Here is a 25,573-nt window from a genome sequence, read left to right on the forward strand (position 1 = left end):
ACCCGCCAGCTCGGCCCCAGGTCCACCGGTTCAACCGAGTCAACCCGGACGGGGCCTGTTAGGAGGTTCAGAGCCGGCCTGTCCCCATCCCCGGCCAGCGGCGACCGGCGGCGCGCGACCTTCGTTGGCTTCTACCAACCGTCGGTGTCCGCCGGTGACGCCGGCGAGGTCGGGCAGGCCGCCGTGGGTGGCACCCGGGTCGATGACGACCCAGACCCCTTATCGGGCCCAGTCGTCTCCCCCGGTCGCGGCGGAGGGTTCTCCCGTGGAGCTCTCCGCCGCGTCGCCACCATCCAAGGGCCAAAGACTGGCCCTTGGTCCTCCTCCTCAGTGGCCGGAGGCGACTGATCTGTCCCGCCCCCCGGGTCCACCGCCCCCGAGAACGAGCCGTCCGCGGCTCGGCCCTTCGCTGGAAAACGACAGGCGGCGGCATCCACATGACCCATGCGCCCACACCGGGGGCAGATCGCCGGGACGTTTTCAAAAACAAAGGGATGCCAGCGAACCTTCTTGATTCCCTGGATCAAAACCCCCGGCAACAGGGGCGCCGTGGTGTCGATAGCAACCTTTACCCGGGCAAAGCCCATAGCCCCCTGTTGCTCGGTGATTTCGTCCACCGCAATCGGCCGGCCCGCCCTTGCCGCAATGTGGAGGATGGTCGAAGTCGACCAATACTCCGGCGGGAGGCGGGGCAGTCGAAGCCATACCAAAGCAGTCTTGACCGTGTCGGCGTCCGGCTCGAAATCCGGGACCCAAGGGCTCATGGCGAGGAGCTGCCCCGCCACCACCCACGGGCCCTGGCTCAGGGCACGGTCGCGGTCCTCCGTCGACCGGAACCGGAGGGCGAGATGGTCGGCCGCGAGCGGGACGGCCACCACGTCCTTCAGTTTTGCCCCGGCGGCCACATCTTTGGCCACCCACTCCGCCGGGACGCGGCGGCCGAAGCTACGCGCCAACAGAGCACACCCCTCCCATTTCAGCCGGGCCGCCGCTATCGGCTCCTCCGGTAGTCGGAGGACGTCCGGGAAGCGGCGGCTCAACCGCTCCACCTCCTCGGCCGTGGGCCATTGAGTAACCCACGGCCCCGGCCGCGACCAAGCGCCGGAGTTCCCACCGCGCCCAAAGGAGTTGGACTTACCTGGGCCTCTAGCCGCTCCCTCCGTCGTCTTCCCCGTCGGCTCCGTCGACTTCCCCGCCGGCGCCTTCCCTTTGCGGTCCATAGGGTTTCCCCCAACCGCTCGAGGACCACCCGAAGCCGAGGCACTCGCAGAGAAGGAAAACACACGTTCAGTATTTCACACCGCCCCGCCCGCCCGCCGTGGATGCCACACCGGAAGGCAGGAGCCTAGCCAAGCACCGATGAGACGCCGCCGGCTAGCCGTTACAGTCGGTCCGTTCACTTTCTCGCACTTCGCTGGAGCTTCTCGCTCTAACTAGCCGTTAAGCAATTCAATCCAAACGAATTTATCGGCTGTATCCTTTGATACATAAATTTTCCTTTTAATCTCATGTGCTTCTTTGGTCTTTCTTGGTCATTTAGGGTGAATGTGGATGGGTTTGTCTACTAAAAGAAAGATTGATTTTCTTTCACGACATTATCATTTGATACATAAATTTTCCTTTCAATCTCATGTGCTTCTTTTCTTTCCTGATCATTTAGAGTGAATGTGGATGGGTATATCTTCTAAAAGGTGTATATAAAAGAGAAGAGGCGCTCATCTTCATGCACAAACTCCAAGCAACTACTCAAATGTACTCTCTCTCTCTCTCTCTCTCATGTGGTGTAGGATGAGTTCAGATGGTTATATGAAGGAATGGAGACATTGAGACTGCTGGCCCCACCTTTGGAAGGTTGCTGTTATTCCAGCAGAGATTTCTTACTGCACAACTAACACAGAAAACTTTGTTCATAAAACATTTGTCCCAGATATTTCACCATCTAACCTGAATTACTTGTTTTAGTGAGTATGCTTTCGCTGAACTAAATGAAAATTAGGATTTCTAATGTTCGCTGGTCAGCTGTACTATTCGCCGTCTCTGTTTTATCTTTAGTTTCCATGTATTTTAGTTGGAAAAACACAGCTTATCTGATTCAAAGATATCTTGTAAATTGTTATTGCAGCGATAGTCGTTCCTCAATTGCAGCGGGCAAACCTGGTGCTCTCCTTGCTTGTAATGATAAAATAATTTGGAAACCAAAATTGTCATGCCTTTTCCATGGGTCTCAACATGCCTTTTCTGCAAGACCTTGACAAGTTGACAACAGAATATGTTGAATTGCTCCTTCGAACAGGAAAACTCAGATTCATTTCTTTCCTTGCGAAGGTTTGCATTCAGCCTGCAGAACAGCAATATGGCTGCAGATACTTAATTTTGTGGGTTCCTCATGGCCTGTGATGTGGTCACCCATTGAACATGATGGCAATTACTGTTGGAAGTACATCTGGAATTGAAAATTCTGAATTGGGGCTAATTTAACTGCTGGAACATCTCTGATAGGAATTCTGATTTAATGCTCATAATTATTGGTGCATGTAGGCAGATAGAGTTATAATGTTTCTTACATCAGACTGGTTTGCTGTTGAAGATAAAGTTCCTTTTTCCCTATTGCACTGAAATTTAATTTGATCATCTAAATGAGAAACAAGGTGTTTGTATGAACTGATGACGACAGTATGTCTGTAGATGTCCACCACTTCAGAAAAATATTGAATGATAGTTGGGCATTACCAGTTTGTAATAGATATAAAATCTAATATAGTCTTTTCAGTCCTGTTTGAATTAATGATATTCCTTTTTCCACATTGGGGGTGGAATTGATTTCAATCTATTGAACACTTCAGCTGTAAAACAGAAGATGGTTCATAGGATCTGGGGAATGCTTCATCTGAGATGAGGCAAGTTACTTGAAGTGGTTGCATTTGCTTTAACGATGCTTTATTGAGCTAATAAATCTAGTTTCTCAATTGATAACCCTTATCCTTGACTCACACTGGACAGCTAAAGTCACTTAGATGAACCTGCAGTTGAAGGGGAAAAAGGCAACAGACATAAAGACCAACAATATAGGCCTGCATCTGCATCCATCCTGCAATTGAGTCAACAGATCTGGAGTCTGCTTATCAACTACGCTGGCTGCAAAATCTGAATCATATAACTCAAGGATCAAAGAAGCAAGGGCTAGAAGACCCTGTCAAAATCCTACTCCATGGTATGGGAAATAATCTTATCATCACAGGTTTAAAAAGTGATTCGGAGGCAGAGGAACTCCAAAGAGGTGATAAATCCCTAGGGGACCTTCCAAAAGTTGACTGCATAGGGCTCATGTCGGAATCTCTCAGACACGTTTAAGCTTAACCATTGTAATCCAGTCCACTCACAGCTCTGCTTTATTATGGAAGATGGAATAAAAGTGGAAGATGGTCCAGCTCAAGTACAAATATCAGCAGCACAATGATAACTGATTTACAATGCAAATATTCATCTATTATTTTAGGATTAGCATTACAACATATAGTTAACTTTACAAAGATCGCTGATCAGACTGTGTACATGGACGTAATTGAACACGATTGTACAACAGAATCCATAAATTTATATTGGACTAATCTTAAAATATTTGCTGAAGGAGTCCTCTTCCCTGCAGTATGTGGAAACCACTCGGTATACTTCAATCAGCAGCTTTGGGAATCGACTTGAGAAGTACCTATCAAATCCTTCAGGTACTGGCCCGAGTATTTCCTGATAGCAGGAGGAATTCAGAGCATGACAAAAGCAAAGGAAAAGTTCAGCATGACCAGCATATTATCTCCGCATGTATTTCCTAGGAAAGCATCAAATCTAGTAAGAAGCGTTAGAACTATGAGACAAAAAAAGAGAGAATTTTATGAGTGCCCCTCACAAAAAGAGAGAAAAAGAAATTCCTATCATAAGTGTGGATGGAATGATGACCTGCTTCTCTTTTCCTATTGCTTTTCTAGGGCCGAAAAAACTCTCATGTTCTTGCATGGTATTGTTCCAGACCACAAAGCATATAGAAAGCTCCATAAAGAAAGATTTAAAGATATAAAGTCAGGTTAGACCCAGGTTTGATTGAGTGATGTCAAACCTGAGACTGCTTGGGTTCTACAATTTAGTCCCAACTCATTTATTGCACTGACAATAAATTTAACAAGTGCGTTAGAAGAAACATCCTTTTTTCAATCTAATTCTTTCCTCTGCATCCCCCTGTCCTTTAACCCTATACCCTCGTTCATGCAAACACTGTATCAGGTACGATCACGGGCTTGCTTAGAAAACACAAATTGGGAATTCAAATCTAGATGGCCAATATCCGCCAGGAAATCAGTTATTAGTTTAATACACTATCAAATAAAAACACAATGATTGGATGATTGAGATCCAAACATAGATCAAACCAGATTGACAATGGTGGTACCAAACTTGTAGACACTTGAGATTCAACAAGATGATATTCAAAATCAATTTAGACAGTCCTGAGAATCAGCATGAATGGATGAACTAGATCCATTAGCAAAAGAAGGCATAAATCCATAATAAATATCATGTCTGCACCTACAATTCTTGTTATGTAATGTCATCACGGAACAAATGTAAACTTTCAATATTCTTTAATTAGAAGTTCCATAAAGTAGTCACCTTACGATAATTATCAGAATAACTTAATATTTTAACATTTTTTATTTTTTGTTTACATTGTATGGGAGTATCCCATTGCTAAGAGTATCTAGATGTCAAAGTATCAAAAAGTTGATGACATGGAAACACTTGACAACCAAGCTAAACATTTAAGTCTGCATTGCTGAAGTGCCCGTGTAAAAGTGGTTGTGTAGGAAGAGCCACTTCACACTCTGGCAAATTAAATGAGTCTTTTTAACTTAAATTCTTTATCCTAAATAGAGCTTCCAATATCTGTTTCCAGCAAATCCATGATATTAAACTTTCTACCAACTCAATTTTTCGATAAAAAGGTCTCTCCTTTCTCCTCTCCATTTGCAGAAGACTTGATTGTCAACTACCTGTGAACATCTGTAAGAGAACCCCGACTAAGAAATTAGACAACCTCCTTTCTCACCCATATTCCATCCTACTCAAGCCTACAGCATCACTACAAAATATGCCATTTCTTAATTCCTACAGCAAATTCCCCAATAAGCCTCAAACTCTAGTATCAACATCACCTTGCCATTACCATGATTAGGACCCTTTGCACAAAATTAGCCCTAAGCACAAATACAACCCACCAAAATCCTTTTCTACTAGTAACTAGGGGTGCAAATTGGTCGGGTCGGATCATGAGTGACCCCGACCCAACCCAGTTGCTTGTTCAGATCCTAATTTTGGACCCAGACCCAATCCAATAGAAGATCAGGTCGGGTCAGATCCACTGCTACAATTTTTGACCTAACGGATCATTCAGGTCGGGTTGGGTCACTGTATAACTCGGACCCAACCCAAAAAATTCGGGTCCGGTTTGGGTCAGATTCAGGTCAACCCATCCATGGCTTAAGAACTTATTTGCACCCCCGCGGCCCAAATAATTTTACAGATTTGGGTCGGGTCGGGTCAAAAATGGAACGGGTCCAATTTTAGGACTCGGCCCAGCCCCACGGGTCCTCCAAAACGTGTCGGGTCTGGTCTAAGCGGGTTAAGTCATGGGTCAACCCAACCCATTTGTAGCCTTACTAGAAACTCCAAACCATGTTCCTCTAGTTTCTGAAATTTGATATCCCTAACATGAGAGATGATAGACCTGCCAATCGGAAGGTATAATTAAAAGTTGTTTGTTGAGAAAAAAAGACCATCTAAACCATCCAACAGTAAAAATATATCATTACTTAGTTGCATTATTTTACACTTATATAGCACTATTTTATACTTATATATTTGCCATTTGACGGGTCATTAACCTCTTGAACCATTCCACCTTTCCCAGAAAAGAGGAACATCATTTTGACTGCACCTTTACCCTTTAGCAGCAGCTACATTTTCCTTCCCAAATTGGTTGAATGATCATTAAATGCTTCCAGCCGTTGCACCCAAATGGTTTTATTTGTACAAAGAGATGATTACATGCTAAACTAAAGAAATGATACAAAATTCTAAAATTTATTTACATAAAAGTGACTGCCAAAACTAACAGATTATTTAAGGGCATGTTTAGTTGCATGTACTTGAACAAATGCCATTTCCAAGTAGTGCAAAAATACTGCAGATTGCTTGGTTGCATGTAGGTTAATATCCAACATGTAAATGTAACTACATACTTTTGAACTATGGTCAATGACCATAGGTCGAATATCAGTAATAGGGCATATGGGAGATCAGTCACTTCAAGATGATAATTGGTTCATCATAGAATTATAATATCATTATGGAACAATGCAATACCAAACATAATATAATCTTCCAGAGAAGAAGGCTTTTCTTGACTAAGCCCAATTCATTTGGGAACTGTAGATCCATTCTTTTTCCTATTCTGAAATGAGCCCTTTGTCTCCTTGTTTTCATGTTTAGAAGTCTTTATGGATGGCAATTAGTTCATTTTAGTGTTACAATATTATATAAGAATTTATAAATAAAATTCAATTGCAAAAAATGATAATATTATGAATAATAGTCAACCTAATGTTATAATAAAATTAAAAAGATATAATTGTTTATAATATAAACGACAATATACAATACTATCACATATCTGATAATTTATTGACGTATTATACAATTTAACATAATAGAATTATCATAATACTAGCTAACATAAAATGAGAAACATGAACTTGAATTCCACGAAGGAGGATTACCTCAGTGGTCATATTCCTACATTTCAAACAGGAGGTTCTTGGTTTGAATCTTGAGTGGTGCATCCTTGAGAATTTGGACCTAGGTAATTATAATATGGGTGGGTCTCCCTCCCTTTCTTTAAAAAAAGACTTAATCATGGTACTGGCACCCATATAGGTCTAGGCCTAGGCTAAGACAGTACCCAAAATGGTCGCATACAAACACTCAAAATGGGGTTCTCTCTCTATGAAAAACTGCGATGATCTCCGACTACAAAAATTTAAAAAAAAATGTAACACAAACATTGCATATGCTCCCAAATCTCACAGCACCTCCTCAATTCCACGTGTCACTCCCAACTCTGCTCATGTCCCGCTCTCTAACTCAATTCCCCGTTAAAACACCTTCCATCCCCAATGCCTCCTATTTGCCGCACACTCTCAAAAGACTCCTCTCCTAGCCCAAGCCACCTTTGCCGCTCATGGAGAACACAGCCTCCTCTAGCACAGACTCCAGCAACTCCTGTCCAATCCTGCAAGACCAAGTGTAAGAACTCCACCTCTCGGGATGAACCCATGTTGCTTGCCACCCTCTTCAACCTCATCAATTTTGACAACCACATCCCACAATGCCCTAGACAACCAACAGTCCTATGTCAGCGATAACACCAAGATCCTCACCATTGGCAATGCCATCTATTTCCCCACCTTCCTCAACAAGCTCACCTCCCTCCCCAATGCTGCTAATGACAAACTCTGCTTCACATACCAAGACCTCAACACCCTTATCTGCATCACCAACATGAGGACCTAGTCTGTAGAGGACCAAGTCTATAATAGCGAAATCAACCGCTAGACCAGTCAGAATTGACCCAGACCAACCATGATGGCTAATACATCCCAATCCATAAGAGGACTGATGTCTTAAGAGCATCTCGGGTCTCATTATCTCATCAGACTAGTATTGTATCGTTGAGATGCATCGAGACCGGGATCCTTGATCATTAACATTATAATGTAACATGATCATGCTTTAATAATGTCACAATTTGATATATCAATTATAATAATCTTGTTGCATTAAATATCATATTCTAACACTGCTTGTAATGCATGCTATAGTAGTATGATAAAATTTATGAGATACTCTATTAAGTGATACTAGCATTATATGATAATATTACAATGATAAATCATTGTCATTATAATGTAGCGTATTACTAATTTATGACAATATTATATATTAAACATTGTATATAGTGGTTAGAATAATAGTAGCACAAAATACATGATATAATACATTAACATGACATAGTATATAATAAGAATACAATAACATATTATTTTGATTACAATTGAAACTACTATTATACCTTAGCAGGAGACAGTTATAATATATGTACTCTATAATAATTTAATAATTTAATACCTTATATTAACATAACATTCTAGATATATCTTATAATAGTAACAATAATATTTTTATTATATTAAATTATATTAGTTTCATAATGTAATATATTAATTATTATCATTTAATATAATTATTATAAATAACAATTTTCTAATAATATCAAGAAATGATATATTATTATTTTTTATAATAAAATTATTGAACATAAAGAATTATCTTATTAAGAGTTATATCTCTTAATTATATCTAGTCAAAAATGTCTTTAATCCATACAATTAATAAACAGCTGCCAATACTGCAATTATGATCACATGCAAGTATGTAATTGCATCTACACAACACTTTCAGTGATGGGCAATTAAAAGGGCTCTGCATGCAATATAAACTATTAAAAGCAACAACTTACCCAATTGCAATTTATTTATTAATCAATACTCGTTAACCTTGTTACCAACTCTAGAAGTAAAAGCAAAGTAGACAAATGTCACTAAGTATGAATATACAAGAGTATTGGTAGTGGCACAAGCCTTAGTAGTTGAAGAAGACAAGCAAAAATGGAAAAGAAAACAAAAATTCTTGTGATGGTTGGAAAATAAAAGAGTACAAAAAAAGGGGAAAAAAAACAAGATTTAGAAATTGTGATGGTTAACAAACACTATCCCTATCGATGAGGTTACTAAAAATTCTTGCTTATTGTGAGAAAACACAACTTCATTTTCAATGTAATGGACTATTTCATGCATTACCTTTGAACAATCTACATAAGATACGAACATGTTGTATTTGTCGGATCATGTGCAGTACTGCATAGGATATTTGCAAATTTTCTGAAACAAATGCTGGACAACTATCTAAAAAGCTTGGCAAATTAATCAGCTGTTAAACATTTAACCACAAATGGTTAATCACTGCATAGACATTTAGGCCGAGTTTTGATATCATATACTTATCCAACGGGTAAATAAATTAAACCATTGGTAACCACTCCCTGATCAGACAGCCATGGGTTGGAATTATTCACTGTTTGGTTGACATTCTGAGGGTTAGTGGGATAAGTTTTTAAAAAAGTGACAAAATAGAGAGAGAAAGAGAGAGCCTTGGTAGTTTAACTTTATTTCACCTTCCCCTATGAAATAAAGTTAACCAGCTTAGACCGCTTTTTGAGGCATCGATGGGCTCTTGTTTGGCCAGTTAAACTGCTCACCCACCCATAACCATCACATAATCAGCATCCAAATAGTGTCTTAAGTGACTGGAGGTGAGGGCTTAAGCAGCTGATTTTGTGGCCTTGGCTTGTTACATGCATTTCTAATTATCCAAGAGCTCTACTCAATGTCAGCGATGTAGTCACTTCTTTCACATATTTCTTATCCCACCCAATAGTCTATACCGTCTAGACCCAATAAGGTGAAATTTCGTCACTCTCTATTCTACTGCATTAACAGGTTAGGGGTCAAAATCCCTTGTTTGCTGCCTCTGCTCTAACTTTTCAACAACATTTTGCCAGCTACCACTATTTGAAACCTTGGTCAAGAAGTTAGTCTTTCGCCATCTGCTTGTGTCACTTTTTCGATGGTTGCCTCAACTTTTATTATTGGATCCTTCTGTGGTGGGGAGAGTTCCTATTGTGTGTACATATCTAATTTGAATCAGCCGTGCACCCAGCCTTTCCCCAAAAAAAGGAAAACTATTTTCATTCATGTTATGTAATTTACAATAAGTGACGCTAAAGCTTTTAGATGCTGTTTGATTAATAGCAGTGATAACTTTTGTGCTTTGACATCAAGATCTAGATGATGAGTAAAACATACCAACCAGCAATTAAACATCTAAGAAAACAAAACAAAAGCTACATAGGTCATTTTTAACTCCTTGTATCATAGCTTATCATGGTTTGCTACAACAAGTTTTGAGACATGATTCTCATAGCCTATCTCTAACAAAAAAATATTAGGCATAATGGCAATTGCAAAAGAAAAGAAATCCTTAAGCTGCATGACAGACAAGAGTTTTGCATAATCAACAAAAGTTGTTAGAACTATAATCATAAACAAGAATCTTATCAATCTTAAAGATTCATGCTGCTTCTTTCTATTAAGTGGTAAATCCTTGATCAACAAAATGTTCAAAAGTACTTGCCAACATTTACATAAACTTACTTACTTCCTTCCCTTTTACAAGCTAAACGCACAAATCAAGCCTCTTTTTCCTTATATCAATTGGTTCAGCATCTTGGAGTACTTTTATTTTACCCCTATTTCTTACTTTTGCATTTGCGAGACGTAGCAAAATTTATAATTAGAATATTAAAAATCAATAATAAAAGAGAGAATTCCCCTTAATACTTGTCCTAATACAATGATTTTCGAGAGAAACATTGTGAGCATGAAAAGAAGAATAAACACCAGAAAATTGACAAAAAAAACTTTGTATCTTTCTTTAAGATCTTGTTAAATCAAACCTTCTCATCTTTCCATCTAGATTCTTTCCATGTCAATTGGTTGCATGAGCTTAGACTGCAACCATCAAGGTAAATCTTCTAAAATTTTAGGTTTAATAATAAGCATCACTCCTCCCTAAAGTTAACTTCATTGGGAAGGCAATGGGCAATCATGACTAGAATCAAGAATTCAGGTGCTGCTGGCACAGAGCAAACAGCCGCATGCTGCACCGAAGCAAAGAAAATCAGCAAAAAAGACCCCCATTTATTTTCAAATTAGAAAAAAAATAAACAGCAGATATGCCAACCCAGTGCCAGTGCTTCCCTGGCATAGTATGGGCTGGCCAGCACAGACTGACACAACCAGCACTTAGAAACAATGATTATGATTATTTAATGATTCTTTCACAAATTTATCTCCAGCAAAATGAGTCTAAAGAAAATTCCAAGCAGGAGTTCATGTCGTTTATAAGATACTCCAGGGATGGGTGATTAATGATGTTTAAAGAGAAACAAGAGATTAAGGTGTTATCTTTATCAATGGTGTTGCACTTATTGATTGTTTTTGGTGCCTCTTTGAAGTTTGTAATGACTATATGGGTACAACAGTAAATTTTTCATCTTTTTATTTTTATATTCATTTGGCCCTTAATTATTTGAATTATTGCCAAAGTTTTGGCATACATTGCAAACAATTGCTTCATAATCTTTTGATTGACACATTTTTATTTGAGAATGTGACTGTGATAAGGAAAAGAGCAAAAACATAAAAAGCAAACCAGATTCTAAAATAAAATAGAGATCAAAGAAAGATCAAAGCAGCCTTGAAATATGATTTATAAAATGGAACTCCCAACAAAAAATATAATCTCTCCCTTAGTCTTTACAGTCCTAGAAATCTTCAAGGACTCACATTCCATATAAAGAAATAGCAGACAAGCAAGTCTGACTTTCTGACGCAGACAGAGTGGGAAGGTTGCTGGATTTTGTGGATGATGGCTGCATGATGGCGGACCACTGCAGGTAAAGAGAGAAAGAGGAAGAAGAAAGGAAGGATGAGGAAAAAGAGGTTATAGAGACGCAGGAAGAAGAGGTTATAGAAACGCAGAAAGAAGAGAAGAGGAGGAGGAATAAGAAGCAGCAAAAAAGAGGCTATGATTTTTTTATTCAATCATTCAATTTCTAATTCATGAGAGGGGTGGCCTTTATATAGGACTTACATCAGGTCAAATAATTGACGACATACCAAAATTGGACCCTCAATCAATTGACTAAGTCAACCAATTGATTACATACTAAAATCGATCCAATCACTCAACCCAATTACACGACTCAACAGCTAACCCAATTGGCTTGACTAAAACAAAAGCAACTAACCAAACTGACTCGACCAATAACAAAAGCAACTAACCATATTGACTCGACCAATAATAAAAGCAACTAATAATGCAATAAAGTACAGATGATACGGACTCGAGTGGGCCCAATCTGGGGGTCCAACTCAAACTGCTCTGATGGCTCCATCATCTGAATGAAGCGCTCTGATGTCCCCATCAACTCCTTCCAAGTAGGAAAACTCGACCTCGTCGAGCGCAGGTCTGGTGCAGGACAACCTACCCGTGCAACCTGTCGTGAAGCAGACGACCAGAATTGTTCGCTTGTGGGCTGGGGCGACGATCAAGGGCGCGGTCGCGGCAAGCGGGCTCGTCAATTGGCACAAATAGGGCATGATCACAGTAGCTCGGCGAATCTGATGTGGAAATGAGCCTGTCGGGCCCAAAAATAGAAGAAGAGGGGGTTAGTCGCGTGGGCTTAGACTGTCAAAGGGACTGGGGCTGATCAGTGTGCGGGTGGGATTGTGTGTTGGGCTCTGAAATGGTGGGCGGGCATGTTGAGGCCTGAGGGTAGAAGAGGCAAGGGTAGGCTGGGACAGTTGGGCCCGAAGGGCCTGCTGCCTGATGGGCCCGAGGAGAGGGATGAGGGGGGGGGGGGGGGCGGTGGAATAGTGTGAACAGGGGTTTAGGGGTTTGGGTTTGAAAGGGGGAAAAGGGGGTTGGGGAGGGGTGGCCGGCAGCGAGGAAGAGGGGAGGTACGCGGCGGCCGGCGGCGAGGCAGTTGGATCCGAGAGCCTCGCGCTCTGCACCGAGAGTCTTGGGTCCGAGAACTACTGCGACGGCAGCGTGGTGCCGGGGGAAGAGGCAGCGGCGATGGAGCTAGAGGAGAGCTCTTACAGCGCCGATGAGGAAGAGGGGGGTTACGCGGCGGCTGGCGGTGTCAGCCGGTGGGCGGGAGGAAAAGTGGAGCGACACGGATTGCGGCGACGGCTAGCCGACGGCGAGGTGGCGCTGCTAGCGGCGAGCGGGGGTGAGGGTGGCTGCGGGTGTGACGGGTGGTGGGAAGGAACCGACGCAGGGAGTTCTTTTTTTTTCCTAGTGAAAACCAAGAGGGAGGGGTTGGGACTAGAGGTGGGCATTGGGCCGGGCCGCCCATGGCCCGGCACGGCCCGGCACGAAGCGGGTCGTGCCTGGCATGGCCCGCTAGCTACAGTAACGGGCCGGGCTGGGTTTAGAATTCCTGGCCCGCGAGCCGAGCCCGGCACGGCCCGCTTCGTGCCAGGCCGTGCCGGGCCATGGGCGGCCCGGCCCAATGCCCACCTCTACCTCTACATCTTTTTTTTTGCCATACGTGCCAAGGCCCGGCACGGCCCGCCACCCCACGGGCCTAGGGCCGGGCCGGGCTGAACTTTTAGGCTAAGCGGGCCGTGCCTGGCCCGGCCCGTTTAGTAACCGGCCGGGCCAGGCACGGCCCGTTTAGCCTGTGGCCCGACGGGCCTGGGCCGTGCCGGGCCCGGCACGGCCCGATGCCCATGTCTAGTTGGGACCCTTTCTCGGATGGGGGAGAAGTCCAAGGGGAGAAGGCTTAGTGGTGGTGGGGTGCGGACACGGAAGGAAGGGGGCGGGCAGGGGTCTTCTCCTTTGGGAACATATGCGGATTTTTTTTTCTTTTTTTTGGATGTTCTTCGTGTGAGAGCTGAGAGAGAGGGAACAGGGGGGTGGAAGATGGCGGGGAAGGGGATGGGTGCGTGGGCACAACTCAAGAGGCGGTGAAGATTCGGTGACTGGCGTAACAGCGCGAAACATAAGGCCGTAAGATCGAAGAGTTTGGCGACGGAGGCAAAGCTCTTGCTTTGATACCAAGCTGATGGCGGACCACTACAAGAAAAGAGAGAAAAAGGAAAAAGAAGGGAAGGAGAAGGAAGAAGAGGTTATAGAGACGCAGAAAGAAGAGGTTATAGAGACGCAAAAAGAAGAGAAGAGGAGGAAGAAGAAGAAGCAGAAAGGAGGCTAGAATTTTTTTATTCGATCATTCAATTCCTAATTCATGAAAGGGGTGGCCTTTATATAGGCCTTACATCAGGTCAAACAATTGACGACATACCAAAATTGGACCCTCAATCAATTGACTAAGTCAACCGATTGATTACATACCAAAATCGATCCAATTACTCGACCCAATTACATGACTCAACAACTAACCCAATTGACTTGACTAAAATAAAAGCAACTAACCAAACTGACTCGATCAATAACAAAAGTAACTAACCACATTGACTCGACCAATAATAAAAGCAACTAATAATGCAATAAAGTAGAGATGATGCGGACTCGAGTGGGCCCAATCTGGGGGTCCAACTCAAACTGCTCTGATGGCTCCATCATCTGAATGAAGGGCTCTGATGTCCCCATCACTGCAACTCTCTTCTTCTTTTTTCTCTTTCTTTCTTCCTCTATCAATGGCGGCTAGGGTTCTTATGGATGTAGAGAGGAAGAAGATGATGGAAGAAGATGGCCAATTGATGTCAATTGGGTTCAATGATTGATGGCTGAAATTGGAAGATTTGTGCTTGAGAGGTTGTGGCGGCTGAAATTGGTTGGGACCCAAACTTAGGTTGGGTTTGGGCGTGATGGTTGTTGGTATGGATGAGGATGTGGAGTCCTAAAGGGTTTAGGACTCTAGATGGACGTGGGTAAAGGATGAGAATGGGGTGTTGGCATGATAAGGGAATTAGGATAACTATGGAATGAATAAGAGAGTCTCACCCTCACTCAATCCAATGGTTGGCGTGAAGAGTCGGATGGCGTCTCACCTATCCTTCTTCGGCCCTTCTTGGAGTCGCATCAAGAAAGAAAGGATTCTCTCCTCTCACGTAGCACTCAAATTTTCTTCAAAACACTAATCTAAATTTTATTCTTCAACCTCTTCTTTATATAGGGTAGGAGGCTAGGATAAATTAGACTCTTACAATCTGAATTTTTGTGGACTCCTCTAACAAGGACTCCTACTTGGACTAGGACTCCTACTTAGACTAGGACTCCTACTTGACATGGACTCTCTTAAATCAAATTTTTAACTAAACCAAATAACATGATTAGACTCACTCGATTTTGGGCTTTTCATGGCGCATGGATTAGAGTCCAAGTCGGCTAGGATTCCACCCACATGCCACAAGAACAAAATGGACTAAACTCCAACCAATCTAGGACTCCTCAACGCCATAGACTCAATCTGATTTTGGGCGTTAGACACTTGGACTCAAAGAAGATTTGACAAGCCCAACAAATGAACTCAATCTAACATTGGACATGCCTAATGTTGACCCCAAACTCCTTAATTCAAGACTTCTAATCAATTTGAACTCCTTACATGACTAAGAGTCCAAATTAGCTAGAACTCTTTCACACGACATATGGACTTATTACAAAAACTCCAAATAAATTAGGACTCTTGAACGCCACTAGGACTCGATGTAATTAGGCGTTGAAGCACTCAAACCTAATGTAACTAGGTGCTGAAAATCTTGGACCTACTGTAATTCGGTGCTGGAACTTTGTGGACCCAATGTAATTTGGTGCTCACCTAAGGAGGGGACTCGATCTCCATGCGCGCCCCATGATTGGGCTCATGCTCCTGCATCACTTTCAAGTGACTACAAGCCATATTTACCTTATATCAAAGAACTAAGGTATCTTTAATGCGACATAGGAGAGCAAACAAATAACGTTTTGTTTTATAATATAACTTTTTGTCCAAAGGCCAAAAGGATGTAGGTGGTCCTAAACAAATCATTTTTACAGAAGAAAAATGCTTCACAAAATGACCATTGAGATAAGAGGGAATTAAATTGGACATATCTGCAGTTGGTAAATATGGATTTGTCCAATCTTCTGATCCAATTGAATATCAGATTTCTACTGGAACTTGCATTTGCATGAAGTTTTAAGAAGAAAAAATAAATAAATACATTATTGCAATATGATAAAGCAAACCTGAAGCTCTTTTGGAAGTTCTCTGTAATGATTTAACTTGTTTCTTATTACTCGTAGCAGGTCGCGCATGCAGTCAAATTTATATTTTCTATAACGACCCATATCCGTAATAAATGCGGCATCCAACTTTTCATTCCATTTCCCGCCAAATGCCACTGATGTAGCATTTTCTATAGCTTCCATAAGTTCCGATTTATTTTCCCTGTCTTCTAATTCAATCCTGTCACTTGTGTCTCGAAGAAATGAAAGGCGCATTTCAGAACTCCAGAAGAAAGGGTGATCCAGTACTTCTATTGCATTTGGCCTGACAAGATTTGATACATATAAGCAAAGCAAGATCAAAGGGGAAAATGATAAATTAAACTTCTGAAAGCATAGAAAGCTCTTCCCACCTCAATTTTGGGTCAGGGTCTAACAGGTGAGAAAGAAGATGTACAGCTTCTGGTATATGATCCACCAAAAAGAGGTCGATGCGATTGTTGATAATGTTCGAATCTCTTTCAAAATAATTTCCAAATGGATGTTTACCTTTTGTAATACAATAGAAAAGAATGCACCCCAAACTGAATAAGTCCACTGCACGAGTCTGACGCCCATGGAGAAGCTGCTCAGGTGCTTGCCAGCCAGAGCTACCATACCCTGCAACTCATGATCAAAAATTTGAACTTAATTCATTTGAATTCCAAGATATGATACATCATAAAGGGATCTTTTGGATGTTACACAGACGAGAATGTCTGAAGTATCCTCACCAGTAGCATGACGGCTTAAGGAAGACATGTCCTCAAGAAGGCGTTTGCTGATACCCATATCAGAAAGTTTTGCATTGAGGGACCTATCAGTGCTTATTAACACATTCTGAGGTTTTAAATCCCGATGTATGATTCCCAGTTCATGCAAATGTGCGAGACCAGAAACAACATCTCTATCACAAACAAGAGCATACATTAGAAAAGTGTAAAGATCCACATTATTTGAAGCCAAAAGCTACCTAAAACTTGAAATCACGTAAGTACAAAGTGAAAAAGACAGTCGATATGGAACATATTATTCAATCAATAAACAGAATATGATTGACCTCGAAGTAAGAGATAATATGATGCTCCTTATTGATCTGTTTAAAGAGTATACATCTCTAATATTGTGCTGAAGAATATATTCTTCAATGAAGCTGAACTTCTAGATAACTTGAAATAACATGAAAGATGGCCCTAAAATGGGAATCCTTGGGAAATGAGGATCCACTATTGACCATGATTGATAAAGAAATAAGTACAGCTCTTAAAATTTCTCATTACAGTGGATGTCCCCATTATGCAAGGAGTTATCAGGTTTTCTTATATGGATCACAGGATCAGTTGAAGAACCAAAAGCTTTACAAATTATAGCCAAATTAAAAGAAAAAAATCCACTATTAATTTTCAATCCAAACCATTAAGTTAAGAGGACTTGCAAACTTATGATTAAACCTCCAAAAACAGAAAGTAGTTATAAAAATCTCTAAACTCTATTTTTCCCTCTGATAACAAAAGAGAACAAAATAAGCCTAATATTGGATGTTGTTTTTCTGCTCCTTTCTATCCCAGGCACAGAATTTATATCTCGGCTGCATCAGAGAGGATGGCTATCACTACTACTAGCCTCTGCAACATAAGATTTGATGGTCAGATGGAAGCCAAGTGTGACAATTCAAAAAGATATTGATTAGATAAGGTGCATAATCCATTGAATGATGCAGATGGCTGCAAATCTAGATGAGTGAGAAGCAGAGCACAAAAGAAGCCCTAAAGAGTCAGTCAATGAAAAGGATCTGATGGTTTCACTTGCAACAGTGTCTACGACAATGAGTGTGAACCAATGATGGATCCTAGGGAAGTCAGGAGGCAACATTGATGGTAGAGATTCTTGTGAACTACAATTTCATCAGTGGAACAACAGAAACTCAAAATATTGCAGTATAATGTGCCCATATGTCATGGACTTAGCCGCAGGCTCGTCACAGGAGGCGTCGGCATGGGCATGGCACAGTGTTGTGGAGGGTTTGCCTTGTGCCAAGAGTTGCTTCTCGATACTTTGGAACCCCCGGAGTCAAGATTGGGTGGATGCCTTATTGGTTCGATGGACAGCCAAGGCGCAACATAGCCATGGCATAATATCAGGGGACTCGGGTAGCATGATATTTGGCATGGCGGCGGACAACCAAGGTATATGTGGATACTCGAGAATTCGTTAGAGAGTTAGAGAGGAAGAACAGGTGAGAAGAAAAGAGAGAGAGGGGGAAGGAAGAGGGAGTGAGAGCCATCAGAGGCCTCCGAAGGGCGCTGAAGGGACCTCGAAGGGCCGGAGCAGGGGCTCCGCCCTCCGAACCCATCTATTTCGAACTTGCCGACTTCAGTTAAAATTCTCAAAATAAAAAAAGAGGCCCTGACGGACCCGTGTTTCGAACAAAACAAGGGTCCAAAGGGTGGAGCCCTTACTCCGGCCCCTTAGGGCCCCTCCAGCGGCCCTCCCTCCCTCTCCCTCTCCCTTCCTCCCTCGCTCTCTCTCTTTTCCTCTCTTTCCTTCTCCTTCTCCCCCTTCATCCTGGTTTCTTGTTTAGGTTGCCGGAACTGTCTCGGTCCGCCGCTAGTATAGCTCGGTATGCCCCAAACCGGACAGTTCGAGATGGTTCCACCGAAGTTGCACCAAAGAGTACCTTTCTTTCCCAATCAATTGTGATTAGGATCTTGTTAGTAATAAAACTAGTGAATTACTCAAATTAATCGAAGTAATAATAAGTTTTGCCTTGTTAACCGAGTGCATTAGACTTACAAGTTTTATGATCACTCTAAAGCAACAACTTCAATTATTAAATTCATAGATTTTTCATTTTGTCAAACCCTTAAGCAAAGGCCTTCTTCATTTACTTATTGAAAACAAAACCATCTCATTGATAAAATAACACATGGAAGTATGTAAAATTTGAATATGTCGGAGTAGGGTACCATAACATTAAATTACTGCTTTATATTGAGATTATACACGTAAAATAGAAAGGAACGAAAGGGGAACCTGAAATTTGTAGAATATCTCATCAACCTTGCAAGAGAGGCTTGTGCCACTCTTTCAATTAAGTACAAGTTCTCTTACTAGTAATTTGTTTTTCTTATAGATATTTTTAGTAATTTGTTGGATGCAAAACAAATTGCAATAAACCATAACCACAAGAAGTGAAGCTTATGGCATAAAGAATCAGCAAGATTTGGTCTGAACACTATCTTGTCAAGGACTGCAGGCTGGATTCAAATCCTTGAAGAAACAAGGACAGTGATAAATTGAGGAATTTATTAAAGCTATAGCAGGGTCCAGTAAGTAAAAAAAGAAGATGATATAATTATCCACGAATAATATATAAAAGATAGAAACAGGAACAAAAGAATGTGACTTCACTAACCTCATCAGTTTTATGAGTTGGGACGAAGGAAGCCCATTTTCCTTCCACAGTTCAATATCCTTTTCACTACTTTTCCAATAGTTCAACTGGACTTTATGCTCGGTTACAGAGTTTGAAGTTGGACTCTCGGACAATGTTGGAGAGGAATCTGAGTATACTTGAATTAGATCGCTTAGGCTGCAAGCACAGCGCTCCAGTGAGATATAAACAAAATCAAGATCTTGCTCTACTCCATACCATCGAACAATATTTGGGTGGCTATCAGAAGCTATAAGATTCTGAATCTCCTTAAAGGCCACATCATGATGCGCAAGCAGAAGGCGTTTGACAGCAACTGGACGACCATCATAAACCCCTTCAAAAACAACAGTTCCATTGCTCCCCCTGCCAATTTCAGAATTTGACACAAAAAGTCTGCCAACCCAACGACCATTAACAGCATCATCAGCTCTGCTGAGATTTACAAATGAGTATCTCTCCTTGTTTTGGATGTGTGTGAACTTATCAGTTTCATAGTTATCATTTTCAGATGAAACTTCCCTGTCATTGTTACTAATAACACCATTTTTAACATTTCCAGCCTTTCGAGCTTTTCTTTTCTTTGGAACTGCAGACTGTCTCCCCCTCAAATCAGTCATATTTTTATCATATTTGGCTGAGACTCTCAGCTTTAAATAACACAGTGCAGTAAAGGAAGATACTAATGGGATCAATAACAATGCAATAACTCCAAAACTAGCCTCAGAAAATATAATGGAGAAAGTTTGTTCATCAGCATAATATTTTACCTCTAAACCATTATTCAGCCCTTCACGTGATTTTTCTAAAGTTTTTAAATTCTTTGTATTGTCATATGGCATTGGTACAGGATTTTGGAATTGAGATCTCCACAAAATCATTCTGTTGGTATTTGGTTCAGCAATATCCTTGTTTCCTAGAGATCCATCTGCAGTTTCAGGTGAGTCTTCTAAAGTACTAACAGATACAAGCTTGTCATCTGGTGAGTTCAGTACGCGTTCAGTTTCCAAATGACAATTTAGATGGGAACACAACTCCACAGAAATCTGTTCAGGAGCAGCAACAGGTGCCAGTGAGCAACTATCAGCAGTATTGCACACACTCAGTGGCAGATTACCAGATGCTTCCTTTCCATGTTCTTCATCCAAAGTGATGTCACTTTTCAAATGAGCTGCTAAGGGGAGCATATAATTATCATGACTTGCCCCTTTTAGTTTGCCATCACCGCTAAGCAAGATGACAGGAATATCTTTTCGGTCCATGGGTGGCAACTCTAACTTATTATCCATATTAGAAGGTAGCTCATGCTCCCGTGCGCTCTCAAAAGTCATGTACGCGGTGATATCAGATTTCTTCAAACTCCACAAAAATTTCCCAAAATTTGAAGAGTTCAGAAAGTAATTTGTCCTCATCACGATTATATAGTTAGAAGTTTTAGCATCTCGGTATGAAACAGACTTCCCTTCAACCCAAGGCACCTCAACTGTGGTCTTACTACCAGACACCTGATCTGTATAAACAACCATCCCACTATCAGCTTCAAGAATATACATATTTGTCGTTATTGCCCCAACAGTAACAACAGACTTATTTACTGTTGGTTTTCTGGCCATTTTGGTGACATAGTCTTCAAATGTCGAATCAAATATCTAGGTCACAAGAGGGGGGAAAAGTAAGAAATGAGTCAAAAGAAGTCAAGATAGATAGAGAAAACAAGTGCTTCTGACAAGCATACCCTTTTACCAGTGTGCTTGCTATATTCATAAAAGTTCCAGTCTTCATCAAAATCCATAAAATATTCTGAAAGACCACTACTTGAAAGAGATTGCTCTGAGTATAGAATTGGGGAACCTGTAGAAAGTTTCCAGTGCATTGTCCTTGATTTGGTGTCCATTAAATAGATGGTGCCATCAACATGTACAAGAAGGGCTCTGCCATCACTGGTTCAAAACAGAACTGATGTAAGATATTTACCTAATAAGCATACAGAGGCCTGCATGCACAAAGACATATTTGTACTGAAATACAAATTATGCCCACTTAGTAGGTCCTATCTTGATATTGCTAATCACAAGTGTGGCCCTAAAATGTCCAAGCAGTATAAATCACAATATGATTCAAGGTCCATCAAATAGCAACACGATTCATTACATGTCATAAAAGCTGTAAATTTTATGTCAGAAAAGAGAATGATCGAGTGCAACACAAGTGTATTATATTACTCAAGAACACTGTAGGAACAAACATCAAAATGACAGGATCCATAAGAGAATAAATTTTAACAAATGAACAATGTTATGGAAAAAAGATTTTAGTACAACTTTGTACTCAGCAAGTAATTTCCAGATATGGAACTGAATTTATTCAATGCAATATCTGCAGTGTATGTTCCGGAAACCAGCATAGCAAGCCAAGCATACGCATACATTAAATAGAACCATCAAGCCTTTTGCTAATTGTTTGCAGTTGGCCTTGGTTCCTCATTCACTGTTTATTCTTATTTAAGGAGGATTTATTTCAAAGTTTGACATGCATTTTACAACTGGCTGTCAAACTTAGTGTACCCTTTTCATCTGGGTTCATGACTGGCATTGGCAGTGTATAGCTGACACATATGTGAATATGCATACATTGCACATCAAGTTAATTGAAGCATGACAGGCAGCCCAATGTTAACACTCAGTAAATAATTTCCTCAATGATACAAATCTCAATCTATTCAGAAGAGTTATTACTATATAGCCACCAGACAAAAGCGTTGCAAATAAGGGAGACAAGAGCAAAGGCAAATAAGGGAGGAAATTCAAAGTGCACAACCCAACTGAAGAACATATCGCCAGGACAAACGAGAGATGGGAGCAAGCATATTATTTTGTAACTTCACCATATTGTATTTTCAAGGAGTCTGATTGTACATGTATTAACATATATTAGACAACATGTATGAAGAACTATACTGCAGCTAGCATATGTTAATGAAATTGGAGCAGCTTCCTCTCTTAACAATTCATTGGAAACAGAACTTTAGCCAAAGATGAGTATGTACTACAGGTTTGGAATATGTCAGAGCTTCTACATGCACCTTTGAGATATTCCTTTCAGAGAAGTTTGGCAAAAATTCTTCCAAACATATTGAACAAGAATAACTAGGAACAGTAAAATGGTACCAGTTTTATTGGGATAGATTAAGTGTAAAAAAAATATATAACTGCAAGATAGCCCGACATATATACACGATATAATGAGTCCTATCACCAGAATGGTAACTGGGGAACAACTCGAGTAGGTTTCAAAAAACACAGCTAGGCTGTAAGTCATAAGCTGTTTTTCATTTCCAGAAAAGTTGCTGAACTGACTTGGATATTAGTAAAACAATGCATGAAGTGAGGATCAAATAATTAATCAACTCAGTGTAAGCTTAACTGAAACTTTTATCATATAATATACAAAGATAATAATACATAATACACATATATGCTTTGGAGATACCATCTTTGTCCACATTGATCAAACTTGTTTAATAACAATATATACATGGATACTTTAACAGATTCCAAGACCTATTGTTTGCTGGAAGCAAGATTGAGTGTTTGTACATTGATAACAGGATTCCAGACCTAATAGATATTCTTTTTCAATAAATGATTTTAAACATATCCACAAGGGTGTACTCAGAACCTAGTTGTGTTACAGATGATTCGCTAACCCCATAATGGACCTAATTTTTGTATACATATTTTAATCATAATTGGTATCTGAATTCAAATATTAAGAAAATGAATCTGAAATATTAGGAAAACTTTGCATGAGCTACAAAAAAGTTAATTTTCTTTCAAAGGATAAAAGTAAACCTTCACATGTCATACAAAATTTTATAAGTGAAATTTGTCCAAATAACTAATTAATTCTAGCTATGATATTCTTGAGAATACAAGATTTTATGAAAAGAAAAATATCCTACTAGTCATTTTTTTTTTATCACAAAAGAAAAATCTCTTAATAGTCATTATTTATATATTATAAAATATAAATGATAGCTAAATTGTTCAAACCCCTTAGTTATACATAAGTCCAATCACCCAACTCATTTTTTCGTTCTACATACCTTTATGTAGGGGAAAAATGCAAGCCTATATGTTTATTGCCAAGTGAGACAAATTTGGTAGCTAGAAGAAGTCTATCCGCTGGTTTTACAAAAAGGTCTAAAGAGGTGTTAGATGCCTTTAGATACAGCTTGAATAAGTCCTGGTAGTTACCGTTTGCGGAGTGGGGGAGACAATAGTTCTCTTGACGTCCCATCAATCCCCTCTTAAAAGTTCCAAAATAGAGTGCAAGATCGTTAAGGGAAAACTAGATCATCTCACTATCAGCCATCCACTGCATCTCCGAAATCTCATGGTGCATCACGGGAAATTGCAAGTTAACCATAGAAAGATAAAATCCAAAAGGTAAAACCACTGACCATATCCTAAGGTACTGAGAAGACAGAGTTGATTTTATAGTGTCTATGTAACTAAACGTACATAAATCTAGAGACCAAGCTGACTATCCCACTGCCACGCATGCAGCCTTGCCTTGCTCGTACTAAGTAGTCCGATAGTGCATCAAATGCAGCAATTTGTATTCCCAAACACAAATCAAAAGTCCAAAATGCTCATATCGCATGAAATTCCACAATAATTCAGTTCAAATTTGAGAACTAAAGAAGAAAGGAGCATCCTTTCCTGGTTTATAAAAAGAAAACACGAACAAAACAAAACAAAAGCCAGAATCTGGACATGAATCAATTAAATTTCAGCTCAAAAAAGTATGTAAGATACTCACTCAGAATCAGAACGGAAGTGAGTTCTCGACCCAGCTCTTGCGCCGGAAGAAGGAGTCTTCAGCCGGACAGAACCATCCAGCTCTTGCACCTGCCGTTCCAATTCCGGGATCACCGGAGCTTCAATGCCAGAATCGCCGGGAGGAACAGAAAGGAGGGGAGGCGGAAAAGAAGCAGGCCCCCAGCCCTCGCCATCCGCCGCCGGCCGTGATACCAGCGGTGGGAGGACGCCGGCGAAGAGGCACCCGGCGAGGACCAGGAGGAAGAGGAGAACGGCAAGGAACGACGACGGCTGCGGCCTCATCGGCGGCGGAGAATGAGGAAGCCGAGGGAAGCGTCCGAAGGCATGGATCGGAGAGGGATTTAATTGGGGGGCGGAGAAACCCTAGAGAAGAAGGGAGGGGGGATTGGGGGAGAAGAAAGAAGAAAGACGGAAGTCGGGGAAGAAGAGATGCCACGCCTTGCTTTCTTGGTTTCTTCCTCGCTCGTTTTCTCCTCTTCTTCTTCTTCTTCTTCTTCTCGCCGTTGGACGAAGAAAACCCCTCGTGGTTTCTCTGCGCCCAATTGGGATTTTTACTTCTCGTTCTGGCAACGCTCGCAGCGCACGGCAACGAAGACGCAGTTCGGTCGGCTGCTGAATCTCTGACCTCAAATCTTGATCCCGTGTCTGGTACTGTTGCTGCGGCTTCATGGCGAAGGCTTGAGCCATCCAGCCGCGGCGCACAAGGTTTTGTTTGGGTCGTAAGTTCGTAGGTGGCGAAGTGCAGGCTGGTTCAGGCCTGATACAAATATGATCAACTTGCGAGCTGATATACGAACCCTTATGATCCAGTCTCGACTTACATGAGTCGTAATCTAATTTGCTTTGAAATTTCAGTCTCTTGGGTCCATTAACCTGTTCAGCTCACACTGGTCTGTTCATGTCCTAGCCTAAATCCCAACTCCTGTAATTATGTTGGTTTGCAGGAAGAAAAAAAAAATTACGAAGATAGGTTTTTTTTCTCATATTCCAACTAGAGTATATTAGGTTGATATGAGCCGTACTTAAAAGGCTGCAAATGGGTCGGGTTGACCCGTGATCCGACCTACTTAGACCCGACCCGACCCGTTTTGGAGGACTCGTTTAGCTGGATCGGATCCTAAAATTGGGCCCGATCCATTTTTCGAGTTGGGTCTAAGTTTACTGAATTCAGTAAATCTAGACCCGACTCGATCCATTTGAAATTTGAGTAATTTTGAATTTCAATCCTACAATCCGATCCAAATCTGTAAAATTATTTGGGCTCGCGGGCTGCAGCCTGCAGAGGTGCAATGCT

The 25,573-nt window shown here is 41.1% G+C and overlaps 1 protein-coding gene across 3 annotated transcripts; it reads right to left on the reverse strand.

Annotated features, from left to right (window-relative positions):
• Positions 1-3,440: 3,440 nt before the first annotated feature.
• LOC103704928 (serine/threonine-protein kinase/endoribonuclease IRE1a) lies at positions 3,441-24,912 on the reverse strand. 3 transcript variants are annotated; one of them, XM_008788445.4, is made up of 7 exons: positions 24,260-24,908; positions 21,171-21,375; positions 19,418-21,084; positions 16,737-16,909; positions 16,377-16,623; positions 15,985-16,288; positions 3,441-3,741 (listed from the first exon to the last, which is right to left on the reverse strand). In XM_008788445.4, exons 1-7 carry the CDS (start codon positions 24,559-24,561, stop codon positions 3,595-3,597), a joined length of 3,045 nt encoding a protein of 1,014 aa, XP_008786667.2. In that variant the 5' UTR covers positions 24,562-24,908; the 3' UTR covers positions 3,441-3,594. The 3 variants fall into 3 exon arrangements, with proteins under 3 accessions (XP_008786667.2, XP_008786669.1, XP_026659592.2); XM_026803791.2 differs by having other exon boundaries at positions 3,605-3,823; positions 24,260-24,912; XM_008788447.4 differs by lacking the exon at positions 24,260-24,908 and having other exon boundaries at positions 21,287-21,373.
• Between the last annotated feature and the right edge of the window lie 661 nt (positions 24,913-25,573).

Source organism: Phoenix dactylifera, unplaced genomic scaffold (genome assembly GCF_009389715.1).
Source record: "Phoenix dactylifera cultivar Barhee BC4 unplaced genomic scaffold, palm_55x_up_171113_PBpolish2nd_filt_p 000097F, whole genome shotgun sequence".
Lineage (NCBI taxonomy): Eukaryota > Viridiplantae > Streptophyta > Magnoliopsida > Arecales > Arecaceae > Phoenix > Phoenix dactylifera.